The sequence below is a fragment of the Capsaspora owczarzaki genome (assembly GCF_000151315.2).
Source record: "Capsaspora owczarzaki ATCC 30864 unplaced genomic scaffold supercont2.3, whole genome shotgun sequence".
NCBI classification, from domain to species: domain Eukaryota; class Filasterea; order Ministeriida; family Capsasporidae; genus Capsaspora; species Capsaspora owczarzaki.
Window position 1 is genome coordinate 863,853 of NW_011887294.1, and position 12,429 is coordinate 876,281.

Genomic DNA, 12,429 nt, shown 5'->3' on the forward strand with positions numbered 1-12,429 from the left:
GATATCACAATGGATCGGAGGAAAAGAAAAAAAAAAAAAAAACAAAAACAAACAACTCAACATTCAGCGTTTTCTTAACAAAAATTGGGTGGTTTCTCGCAGGCTACGATGGCGCAAAACCCAACAAAGTCCTTGAACAGGACGGAAGCATCATCATGCAAGAGCAATGGCACTCAGCGTTGCATGGAGTGGTACATAGACCAGGCAAACAATCGGCCAAGTCCAGGCCAGACCGCGGGCTTGCCAATCGTCAATGGCGGAATGCAAAATCACGTTTGACGCATCAAGCACTTGGACGTGCAGGTCGGGACTGGTCGCCACAGACCACCCATAGGCAAAGACGGTGGCGAGAGGTGCTGGCAGGGACTGCCTCCGCAGCTCGCCTTCGTTCGTCGCAACGTTGGCATGAAAGATGGTGGGCTGTTTGTGCAGACAGGCCGTCAACCCAACCACAAGGAGGAGTGCTACTGGGGAAGTCAGCACGACGGCCGTGATGTCTACAACACGCCGGAGCAGTCGCCCAATCCGGTAAATCAATTTGGGCGAGGTACCGGGTGTGTGCGCGAGCGCAGCCAACAGGAAGATGGGAATTGCCAGCACCATTGCAAGAGAAAAGAAAAGTTGAGACATCCCACCGCGACAAGTGCTGCGCTCAAAACAATGAGCGTGAAGGACTTGACAGTCAGTTGCAGCGGAATCACGTTGGGCTCCGCTTGAGGATTCAGTGCAGCCATGCGAGAGTGTTGACTTGCGTGGTACCAAAGCGCGGCCGCTCGCAGTGCAGAACGTGGCAAAGCTCACCAGGTAGGACTGAGGAGCAGGGCACAGAGTCAGTGATCAGACAACTGAACCTTCCGTCTTTTCCCCTCCCTTTCCTGTGTGTTTTTGCGCTCAACACCTTACCCAACTCGAGAGAAACGGAGCAGCAGCTTCAATAGCCCCGACAACAAGACTGCTGGGAATGAGGAGTATGAGCACCGACGACAGAAGGGCAACGACAAGCACAGCCACGGCGCGACCGCAGCCTCGCAGAGAAGAGTCAAACGCAACAAGTCGGGCACCGGAAGACGAGGAGCCCGATGCCTCGGAGGCTGCGTGCTCGACGTGGGTGCTGGAAAGCCACAACGAGATGGCACCCACAACGGCGCCAGCAACCATAAGTCCGAGCGGCGGCAAGTACATGGCAATCGAAATGTAGCCGTGCTCGTGCGCAAGGAGGTAGAAGAAAAAGGACTGGTGAAATCGTTCGTGAATGAAACTGATAGCCTTGAATGTGCCTTCCAAAAGCCGACCCGCAATGACGCGGGAGTTGGCGCCAGTCGACGAGCCACGACACGAAAGAGTCGCTGCCTCAATCCGGTATTCGAGGAAGGCTCCGTGCAGATTTGTGGGTTGCCCAGTTGCCTGGCGTGCCATCATGCCAAGCATTTGTGTCAGCCAGTTCAATCGGCTGTCGCTGGAAAAGGTCGATGGAACCCGGACTTGCGAGCGAGGCAGACGGACTGGGACGTTTTGCAACTCGCCATAGCGAATAAGCACGTTGACCAAGTCAAGATTGGGAAGAAGACCATTTGCACCCTCTGCGGTAGGGGCGGTGGGGCGGGGGCAAACACAAAAGCGGGCATCCATCGGGTTGGGGGAAAGTATCGCAAATATGAGGGAGGAGGTTTCAGCAGGTCAAAGCAACACCTAATAATCGCAATACAAACCCAAGCGTTGCTCGTACCAATTTGTACTTCAAGGGAGGAGAATCGTGCTTGGTTGCATTCAACGTTTAGCATGACGTGCAAGATGCCAGCCCGCGGAAAATCATGCAGAGGCACCAGATGGCTATGGTACTCTTCGACAAAAGCCAATGCGCCCGACAGACCGTTGTCTGCTGCCAGAAAGACGACATCCTTGGAGAGATAGTGCTGTTCTGCTCCCAAACAAGCAAACAAGCAAACAAACAAACCAAACAAACAAACCAAACCAAACAAAAGTCAGTCAGTCAAAATGAGCAATGATAATTAGGAGACGGTTGAATCGTTCACGGTTCGACGCGTTTTGCAGTCCCTCATGCACCTGAAAACCCCTGTTGTGTTGTGTATGCCGAAATAACAAACGCTCCTTGTACTTACGGCTGATCAACTGGTGCAACACCAACGCCAACGAGACGCTATATTGCCAACCTTTGACCCCAATATCCAGCCGCACCGAGAGACCCATGGCTTCCTTGCCATCCGAACGAGGCACTCTTGTGATGGCTACAACGTTGGTTCCATTCTGTAGACCAAATAGAGCGTGAGTTGCAGCGAGCAATTCACTTCAAAACAGATTCTCCGTAAGTCTCACCTGAAATGGCTGCATGAAAGTTTCAGCACCCGTCTTGTCGATGAGATGGTCTGCAATGATCTGACGCACCAAGCTGATCGTTGCATGTTGTATTGTGGCAAGGTGAGAATCAGGACTGTTGTTAGACCAAAACGTCCTGCACCGGTTTCCAGTTTACTCTTTGCCACCAGTTGCGGCAGCGTTCAGGAGCTTTTCATCGAGTGCTTCCATATCTCGCTCCAATGCGTTGCCGAACGACATCTTTGGCTGTTGTTGGAGTTGATCGTGATGACAACGAGTGAGTGAGTGAGATTGAGACCAAACTGAGCACTGAGCACTGGGCATTGAGCACTGAGCATTGTTACATGGTCGACTGCCAGTGCACTTTCGGACATGTATGTTCGCGGGACGTGCAGGAAGGGCAGCGCGACGAGCCACGCAATGCCACCGAGCCACAGGAGCAACCTGAACGAGAGCAGTTCAGTCACCAGCAGCTCTGGTCAGTTCACAGCTCTTCAAAAACCCCTGAGACTCGGACAAATCAGATGTCAGGTCAGAACTCATGAATGACTGTTATTACGCGAGTGGAGTTTGAATGCGAGCGAGCGCGCGCGTCCATCGCCTGCGACGCTCAATCGGGCTCAGCGTCATGAATGCAGACAGACGATGGTGAATGCGATGAATTGGAGACTGAAGCAGGTCAAGGTGATTGCGAGGTCTTTCTTGATTCTGCCTTGTCATTTTTTGTTTGTGAGCAATTTTAGGACAAAAAAACAAAACACGACTCAGTCTGAGATTTGGAGAGTGTTCGGCTTTTTTTTGTTTTCTCCAAAGAGATGCATCGCGTGCCAGCCAGTGCAGCTGGAGTGATGACGCGACTGCTCGCTCCTGGATTATGCGCTGGATGGTCAATGTCACCGCTGCTACCGCCATCACCATCAGCTGCAGTGGCAGGAGTAGCAGCGGCAGCGGCAGAGGCAGTGGCAGGACGCTTGGTTGCGCGCAGTGTTCACAGCAGGCCGGCCTTCCTTCCACGCCTCAGCCAGCCGCCATTGGCTTGGTCTCCAGTGCTGATGATGTCAATGTCAATGTCTCACCCGCTACTCGCTCGCCCTCATTTGAGCCTGCATTCGAGCGCGATCTCGCCGGGTCGTCGCTGCCAATCGCCGCATTTCGCCGCCCTCCAATGCCGCCAAGATACTGCGCAAGCTTGCGTTCGACTGTTGTCGACGTCTGTGCCGACAAGCAAGACCCACCAACAGTCCAACCAGAACCAGAACCAGGACCATAATCAAAACCAGAACCAGAACCAGAACCAGAACCAGAATGACCGAGGACAAGATGGCACCGACAATCTCACTCAGCAATTGCTGGCGTTCAGGACGGTCGTGCTCAAGTGGTCGAAAATTGGCACGTTGGTGCTCCTGGCAATCATCACTCCGATCATTGGAGTGAAAGAATGGCGAGATCGGGCGCGTGCAAGCATCCGAGGCCTATGCCGATTTGCTCGAGCCTGTTGGGCAGTACGTTGCCAATGTTGTTCTCCCCTTCCCACAGCTGTTATCTCGCTTGGTGTCGCGAGTTTTGCGGCGATGAGTGATTGGCGGAACTGACCGACGTTGAATTGGATGCACAGGTCCTGGCCATTTCGGCAGATTACAAATTTCACTACTGGAAGCTTGGCGAGATGGACGAAGACGACCCCGTCCGCTGTGCTGCATGGTCGAAGGTTGGTGATTTGCTTTCTCGACTGTTGAGTTGCATTGTTGTCTTGGCATCAGAGGTTGGGTACTGACTGACAATCGGTCTCGCACAACTCGAACAACTCGTACAATCTTCAGGTTCATTTTCGGGCTGCACGACAACTCTTGTCCCTCGCACAAGTGAACGGCGGAGTGTACATTAAGGCAGGTCAGCATATCGGGGCTCTGGACTACCTCGTTCCGATAGAGTACGTCAAGACGTTGCGAATCCTTCACGACGCCGCTCCTTTCAGCTCCTTGGACGCGCTCGAGCACACGTTTATTGAGGACTTTGGATTGCGTTTTGACGATGTATTTGAGTGGGTGGATCCGAATCCCGTTGGCGCCGCGTCGCTTGCCCAGGTGAACTGCCCGTTTTCTTTGTTGAAGAAAAACTTTTTGAGGGAGAATCGAGAAAACTGACCGCTTTTTCTGTTTCTCGACTGCAGGTACACAAGGCCAAGCTCAAGCAAACTGGCGACATTGTGGCTGTGAAAATCCAGCATCCGGACGTGCTGGAAAACTCGCGCGGCGACATGGACACGATTGACATTTTGGCGCGCTTGGTGGCGTGGATCTTCCCTGCCTTCAAGTTTGTCTGGCTCGCCGAGGAAACTCGTCGCAATCTACCGCGCGAACTCAACTTTGAGCAAGAAGGCCACAATGCTGAAGGCCTGACAGAACTCTTTCGCGATTCCTGCACGTTTTTGCGCGTGCCAAAGATTTACTGGTTTTTGACCAGTCCCCGCGTTCTTGTCATGGAGTTTTGCAGCGGAGGCAAGGTCGACGACCGAGAGTACATTGCCAAGAACGGCATCAGCGTGGATGAAGTCTCGCGCCAGTTGAAGCGCATCTTTTCCGACATGACTTATTTGCACGGCTGGGTCCATTGTGATCCACATCCCGGTAAGGCTTGCGATTCTGTTTTGGGTCGTTCCTTTTGTTGCAGCAGGGTTCGGGAGGGGGGGGCGCTGGAGGTGAAATGTCGTTCTGACTCAAACAACAACAACTATTCGCAATCAGGAAATGTACTTGTGCGACGACGAGACGGCAAGGAGGCTGTCAAGACGCGCACGGCTTTTGAGGCTCAACGAATCGCACTGTCCAAGGAGAAGGAAGACAGCCAGTCAGAGACGCACACCGACATCAAGCCACTCCCCAAGACATCCGACGTGGAGATTGTGTTGTTGGACCACGGGTTGTACCAGCAGCTCTCCCCGAGCTTCCGCATGGACTACTGCCACCTATGGAAGGCCTTGATTGAGAGCGACGAGCCCAAAATCAAGCACTACTCGGAGCAGCTCGGGGTGGGCGATCTCTACCAGTTGTTTGCATGCATCGTGACTGCACGCGCCTGGGATAGCGTCATATCCGACCTCGCGCGTCCAGTCACGCTTGAGGAGCAGGACCACGTCCGCGCCAACGCGGCCTTTTACGCGATTGACATTGTTGGCATCCTCAACCGCGTCCCGCGGCAGATGCTGCTGCTGCTCAAGACAAACGACCTCCTTCGGTCTGTAGATCGCTCCTTGCGCACGTCAGCAGTGGCGAGCTCCTTTTCAGAGGCGGCCAGAAGCTGCATGCGCGCAATTCGGGCGAACGAGCTCGAGGAGGCACGGCAGAAGCGGTATCATTGGTTCCCCGTCCTTCGCGTCCAGTTCCACGTGCTGCTGGACAATGTCAAGTTTACGCTGTACGAGTGCTACCTGCGCATGACGACCCTGCTGCATCGAGTAGGCAATTCGTGGGATTTGCGAACGTGAGGCTTGGGTTTGTGTTTGACTTCAGGTGGGGGTTTTGTTTTTTGTTTCGTTTCTTGTCAACAGTACAGTAGTATCTCGGATTGAACTACATGTCGCCCAATTGAACTTTGCCCAGCACACTACAGCATGACGTTCACTTGCATGTCCAATCCAATCCAATCCAAACGCTCAGTCTCTTATTTTTTTTCTTTCCCCCTCTTCCATCATGTTTCTGACGCGTTCCGAGTACGACCGCGGTGTCAACACGTTCTCGCCTGAGGGTCGATTGTTCCAAGTCGAGTACGCAATCGAAGCCATCAAGGTGACCCTTCCCCCTCCTTTCGCCTTGATGCAAAACTCAATGCTCCCGCTTTTTTTTTTTTTTTTTTTTTCGCGATCTCCAATGCAAATCCATACGTTTTTGGCTGGAAAATTTGCCCTTCCTTTTCGTTTTTTGCAATTGGTTCTTTTGGTGTTTTGTTGCCATTCCCCCTTCCCCTTCGATGATTGCGTTCACTCAACGCAGAGTGTACTGTCTTTTTTGGCTTTTTGGGCGGAGGTCGAGTGGGGATGAAGGGAGGGGTGGAGCTGCAGTGATGCGGAGATGGTGCTAGTTTCGCGATCTCGGCCTTCTCCAACGCTCTGCCTCGGTCGGCCTACCAACTTCCCAACCAAACCCCGATACAAGCATACTTGTTGATGTTACGATGCGAGAGACTGATGGCGCAAATGACTCACAATGCCAAACAAAACTGCTGCTCTTTGCCCACCGTTTGATAGTTGGGCTCCACTGCCATTGGCATCCAGACAACCGAAGGCGTCGTGCTGGCCGTCGAGAAGCGCATCACGTCGCCGCTGCTGGTGCCAACAAGCATCGAGAAGATTGTCGAGGTCGACAGGCACATTGGCTGCGCCATGAGCGGCCTCACTGCCGACGCCCGCACCATGATTGACTTTGGCCGCCTCGAAGCACAGGTTTGTTTGTCGTCCGCAAACGCTCACGCAAAGCACAAACCAAGGGGCTGCCCCAGAGTACTGACTCACTGCGTTCTACGTGTTCGATAGAACCACTGGTTCACCTACAATGAAAGCATTAAGGTGGAGAGCGTCACGCAGGCGTTGTGCGATCTCGCTCTTCGTTTCGGAGAGGATCAAGACGATGACGACGAGTCAACAATGGTACGCCAGCACTTTTTTTTTTTGCTCCCGTTGGTCTTTTTTTCGAACGTGTTGTTGCTGTTGTTCTTGTTGCTGGAAGTGGTCTTGCCCTCATTTTTTTTTTTTTGTTTGTTCGGTCTTTGACTGTGCATTTGCACCAACTCCGTCGACTTGTGTTCCATCGACAGTCCCGACCATTCGGCGTCGCGCTCTTGATTGCAGGCGTCGACGAGAATGGCCCACAGCTCTTCCACACGGATCCGTCCGGAACTTTCACTCAATTCGATGCCAAAGCCATTGGATCTGGCTCGGAAGGCGCACAGACAGCTTTGCAGGATGCTTACCACGCTGTACGTTTCGATTTTTGTCCTCGTTGAGAGGATGTGGGAGGACTGAGCATGTTTTTGTTTCTCTCTTCTTTTCGCCATCAAACTCACGTTTACATTTGCGCTCTCTCGTTGTGCAGACCCTTTCGCTGCGGGAAGCCGCCATTCTTGCTCTCTCAACTCTTAAGCAAGTCATGGAGGAAAAGCTGACTGCAACCAACGTCGAATTGGCCTGTGTTACTGCCGAGCGTGGATATCACGTTTACAACAAGGCCCAGTTGGAGGAGCTGATTGCAGCGTTGTAGAGAGCTCGAATGAGCCAAACAGAAAATGTATTATCGTTGTGCACCACATGCGAGCAATATCTCTGTCTGTTTTGTTTTCAAATTACTGTATTGATTTGTTGGTTGGGTGCAGGCATGGGTGAAGCGTAGCGAGAGGAGAAAACGACAAGACTCGCTCCGTACACAAATTCAAATAGCTTAAAATAGTGTGTAGTCCAGTCATTGACAACAGAAACAACAAAAGCAGAGCTACTCACAATGCCTGGCGAGGTTGCAGCGTGGCTGCAGCGACATGCGCTGAGCCCGGCTGGCGTGATTCTGGCGCTGCTCTGCGCCTGGCTCGGTCCCCTGTCCCTGCTTTTACGCATCGTGGTCTTTGTTGTTGCCTTTGTGTCGTCTTTGGCGCTATTCACACGGTACGCTCGCCTCGCCTCGTCTCGTCTCGTCTCGTCTTCGCTTCTCGTTGTTTACTAAGTCGCGTTGACTGACTCACTCCCCGTTTCCCCCTCCCTTCCCATCCGCCACTCTCCCGCCACTCTACCTCTGTCTCCAAGTACAACGTGCCTGGCGCGACGATGCGAGGCCAGCTGACTGTTCGTACGGCGAACGGCATTGCCTCCATTCTCGACGCCGTTCAAGCCGATTGCGTTGTCGACGCAGCAGCGAGCACAGGCTCGGCGCGCCTGCACGGGGCGGCTGCTCACGCATCCACTGCTTCAGTGCCTGGCGCGGCGACTGGCGTGGTGGGAGCAAGCAGCAGCACCGTGTCGAATGCGACAGCTGCCACTAATTCACTTTCGAATCTCAACACGAGCTCTCGGCAGCAGCAGCAGCAAGCAAAGGTCGACCGGCGCATGACCGGATCCAGTGTTGTGGACGATGTCTTGCACAATGTAAGCTTGCCCCCCTTTCAAAACAAAAGTGAACGGAGGTCGGCTTTTGCATTGGCCCATACTAACAAACACTCGCTCTTGTTGTTGTGCTTGTTGACCTGACCTTCCAGCTAATCGACTTGCACCTGCGCGATTACGTCGACTGGTGGTACAAGGACGTTTCGGACGACCCGAGCTTCTTGCTGGCTCTGAAAGCAATGGCGTCAACGGCGACGGTCAAGTTTGCCAACCGCGCGAAAGCGGTCGACTTTGTCAATTTCGCGACGGTGAACGTTGTGGATGAGTTTGTGCTGCATCTGCGGTACTTTACACGCGCACAGGAAAAGGCGCGCGAGCTGACTGTGGCAGGCGGGTCGCCCGGAGCGAGCGACGCTGGCGGCGACGAGGTGATTGCCGCCGATCTGATTGATCGCTTCTTTTTCGAGTCTGAAAAGCGCCATACCGCCATCTGCAAGTCGCGCGAGGCCGAGCAGGCTTACCTGCGCGACTTGTCCGAGCTGCTGCTCTACATCCTCCTGTCACCAGCCGACTTTGCCAACAAGCCTCTTCGCATCTTGCTGCGCGAAATGTGCGTCAATGTCATCTTTTTGCCGTTCATTGACAGCATCTCTGATCCCGACTACATCAATCAGACGATTGTGTCTGCGCTCAAGACATCGACCGTGTCGTACGAGTCTTTTCTGAATGCCATCCGGTCTGCAGAAACGGTTGAAGACGTTGAAGTCATGCTGTACCAGGTGGACGGCGAGCTGAGTCGCTATCAGGGCGCTGCGGCTCGCGCAGAGGCAATCCGAGCAGCCGAGCCGTCAGGCGCCCCAATCGGCTTTGTGTCCCTCTTTATGCCCGTCTTTCCCATGTCGGGGGACTATGCTGTGGATGCGTATGGCGATGGCAGCGACTCGTCGTCCTTTTTGTCCTCCTCCGGCATTTCAGCGGCAGAGCCGAGTGGCACATTGGCTGCTGCGAGCGCCGTCGCTACCAAGGCATCAACGTCACCAGTCGAGAACACGGGATCTGTTGTTGGCACCATCTTTGCCACGCCCAGCTCCGACGGCGAGTTTGATGCGCAGTCAAACCGGCGGCACATTAATCGGCTTGTGGTGGCTCGCTCGGAGTGCGAAAAGCGCTTGCGGGAGCTTTCCCGCTCGTCTGGATTTTACGTGCAGAGTAGCATGCGCGACAAGACGCCGATGCGCCTGTTGTCGCTGGCCGACATTCTTTCGAGTAACGTGGCGCTCAGCTACTTTATGGCCTTTGTCGAACCCGAGGGCGCGTCGGCCACCGTCTTGCTCGACTTTTGGCTCACCGTGGAGGGCTATCGTGCGTCCGCCGAGCAGCGAAGCGAGCGACTGCATGCGCTCGCTGACCAGCTGGGTAGCGACGACACGCATCGCCAGGTCATGCGGCCTCGCAGCGATTCCCAGTCCAGCCAGATGAGTCACATGAACCATGACGACTTTGACTTTGACGATGACGACCTGGGCGCCAAACCCTCGTTCCGCGTTGCCACCAACCAGAGCGCGTTGCAATCGCAAAGCGCCGGCGAAGAGATTGATGATTCGACCAGCAACTCAACGCGGCGCACCCACGACGCACTCAAGTCCATGCTGCAGGACGAAGCGAACGTGGTGTTTGAGCAGTACCTTGCCACGACAGCTTCTCCCCGCGTCCCGACAGACGACAGAATCATCAACAACATTGGCCGGGAGATTGCGCACGGGCACTACGCGACCTGTTTTGATGAAGCTCAGCAGTTTGCCTTCAAGCTCATCGAGCGTGACTATTGCCCTCGCTTTCAGCTCAGCGACGGCTACGTGCGCTGCTTGGGCGATATGGAAATGCTTGGACCGTCGACGACGGGTGACGGCGCGTCGCTCGAGTCTGGCTCCTCGACTGCGGCCTCTCACCTCCCCACTGTGGCAGCATCAGCAGCACGTCCGGTGCCTGGAGCGGCGGCGGCGGCGTCCCGAGGCGACTTTGCATCGGACACTTCCTCGCCCTCCTCCTCGCTTGTCCCGCCGCTTTCGTCGAGTCTCACCTCCAGCTCCCAGATGACTCGGTCCCCATCCATGTCCAGCTTGGCTGATGACGACCGGGACGGCGCTGGCGCTGGCGTTGGCGCCGACCACGACGGCTTTGCGCGTGGCGCCCAGTCGCGCAGCATGTCCATGATGAACAATGCGCCCGTGGCTGCACCGCCTCGTCCGTCGCTCAGTGCGCTCCATAGCAGCGAGCGAGCGTCTTGGAACGCGACGATGCGCGACTTTGAAATTCGAAAGGAAGACGGCGATAAAGTTGCAGTCTTCATTATTGACGTGATGCGCAAGGACGAGTTTGGCGTGCTGCGGTGGGAAGTGGTCCGTCGCTACAGCGATTTCCACGACCTGCACATGCAGCTGAGAGCGAACGCTCCGGAAGTTGCCCAAAAGCTGGAACTCCCGCCGAAGAAAACCTTCCGCAATCTGGAGACGCAGTTTCTCGAGACCCGAAAGCAGGCGCTTGCCACCTACCTGCACATTCTCGTCTCGCCCGAAGCGTTGCGCAATGCGGTGGCGGAGGACTTTGTCAGCTCTTTTTTGAGCGACGGTGCGTACGAAAAGACCGCTGGTGGGATTGCCCGCAAGATGGACACGTTCGTCAACCCCATCAAGTCGACCGTCAAGACGGTGAAAACCAAACTCAAGGACGAAATGGAAACGCTCTTCTCCGCCAACCCGACCAAGTCATCGACTGGAGTCGGTCTTGATGGCACAGGCGGTGGTAGCGGTGGTGGCGGCGGCATTGGCAGCGGCGATGGAGGTCTTGGTGATGGCGGCGGCGAGTTTGATGAAGACGGGACGTGGGTTCCACACGAACTACCAGCCATGCGAAAGCAAGGTGCTGCTGCTGCTGCAGCCCCACCCAAAGAATCCAAGGATGGGCGCGGCCGTGCACCCTCTGTCGAAGAATGGAAGACTGCGGCAGGCGATGGTGACGACGACAACATTCCCTTCCGGATTCTTCTCGCATTGCTCGACGAAGTCTTTGAGCTGAAGCATCGCAACAAGTGGCTTCGTCGCCGCGTCATGGCCCTATTGCGTCAGATTATTTCCCAGACCTTTGGAGATACGATCAATCGGTGAGGGCTTCTGTGTGTTTTTTCTTCTCTCTTTTCTTTTGCGTTTTGCATTTTGCTGTTTTGGAAAGCTCTCGGTTTTTCTGTTTGGTCGGTTTTCATGTCATTGTCTGACTTGACTTTCGCCGGGCTGATTGACAATCAGAATTATCGTCGATCAAATCGATCTCATGACTTCGGCAGACAAGGTGGCCGAGTACTTGCAAATGTACCAGGACGCCTGGTGGCCGGATGGTGTGCTAGCATCGGCTTACCCACCCCGAACACCCGAGGAGCGTCTTCATGCTAAAATTGAGGCGCGCACCAAGCTACTAAGTGTCCTGACCGGTTCGTCGCAGCGGATGCAATAGATGTTGTAGTTTTTTGGAGCATTTTGCAACATCCTGACTGACTTTTGAACGGAACTGTGCCTATTTGGTTTTTTTAATCGTTTTGACAGACGACCTTAAGCGCATTGTTGGGTCTGAAAATTGTCGCCGAGGGAGCGCGCGAATCTTTGAGATGCTGCAGCACGCGAGCTTAAACCGGCGGCTTTTCTACACTCTGTTTGAGAGTTTCCTGACGACCTTGTTCGGCGACTACAACCTCAGCGAGCTGATTGCGCGGCTTCACGCGGGCAAGCGCAAAAAGACCATTGCCGCCAACTGACACGCCCGTTGCTTGGTTGCATGTTTTTGTCGGCGGTGCGGTTTCCACAACAATTAAACGAACTGCCCATTTGGTCTCGTCTCCCACCGCACTTGTGCGCTTGTTGTTTCCGCTGTCGTTTTGCAGCACAAGTGGGACTCGTCCGCGCTTGCGCGAAACAGCAGCAGAGGGGCGGGGCGGGTGAACTGTGTGACGGTGCATGCGATGG

At 54.6% G+C, this 12,429-nt stretch overlaps 4 protein-coding genes across 4 annotated transcripts; 3 read left to right on the top strand and 1 right to left on the bottom strand.

Moving 5' to 3' along the window:
* Positions 1-25: 25 nt before the first annotated feature.
* On the bottom strand, positions 26-2,993 carry CAOG_02254 (hypothetical protein). The gene is made up of 8 exons (XM_004348954.2): positions 2,894-2,993; positions 2,679-2,778; positions 2,492-2,580; positions 2,335-2,407; positions 2,121-2,265; positions 1,727-1,918; positions 904-1,580; positions 26-810 (listed from the first exon to the last, which is right to left on the bottom strand). Exons 1-8 carry the CDS (start codon positions 2,962-2,964, stop codon positions 154-156), a joined length of 2,004 nt encoding a protein of 667 aa, XP_004349004.2. The 5' UTR covers positions 2,965-2,993; the 3' UTR covers positions 26-153.
* Positions 2,994-3,401: 408 nt separating this feature from the next.
* Positions 3,402-5,818, top strand: CAOG_02255 (aarF domain containing kinase 1; the record flags this gene model as incomplete). Its single annotated transcript, XM_004348955.2, has 5 exons — positions 3,402-3,836; positions 3,950-4,042; positions 4,155-4,418; positions 4,505-4,961; positions 5,079-5,818. 5 exons carry the CDS (start codon positions 3,402-3,404, stop codon positions 5,816-5,818), a joined length of 1,989 nt encoding a protein of 662 aa, XP_004349005.2.
* Positions 5,819-5,995: 177 nt separating this feature from the next.
* CAOG_02256 (proteasome subunit alpha type-5) lies at positions 5,996-7,636 on the top strand. The gene is made up of 5 exons (XM_004348956.2): positions 5,996-6,119; positions 6,578-6,772; positions 6,863-6,976; positions 7,144-7,305; positions 7,422-7,636. Exons 1-5 carry the CDS (start codon positions 6,024-6,026, stop codon positions 7,584-7,586), a joined length of 732 nt encoding a protein of 243 aa, XP_004349006.1. The 5' UTR covers positions 5,996-6,023; the 3' UTR covers positions 7,587-7,636.
* Positions 7,637-7,793: 157 nt separating this feature from the next.
* On the top strand, positions 7,794-12,290 carry CAOG_02257 (hypothetical protein). The gene is made up of 5 exons (XM_004348957.2): positions 7,794-8,030; positions 8,120-8,458; positions 8,569-11,576; positions 11,719-11,900; positions 12,013-12,290. Exons 1-5 carry the CDS (start codon positions 7,824-7,826, stop codon positions 12,219-12,221), a joined length of 3,945 nt encoding a protein of 1,314 aa, XP_004349007.1. The 5' UTR covers positions 7,794-7,823; the 3' UTR covers positions 12,222-12,290.
* Positions 12,291-12,429: the final 139 nt, after the last annotated feature.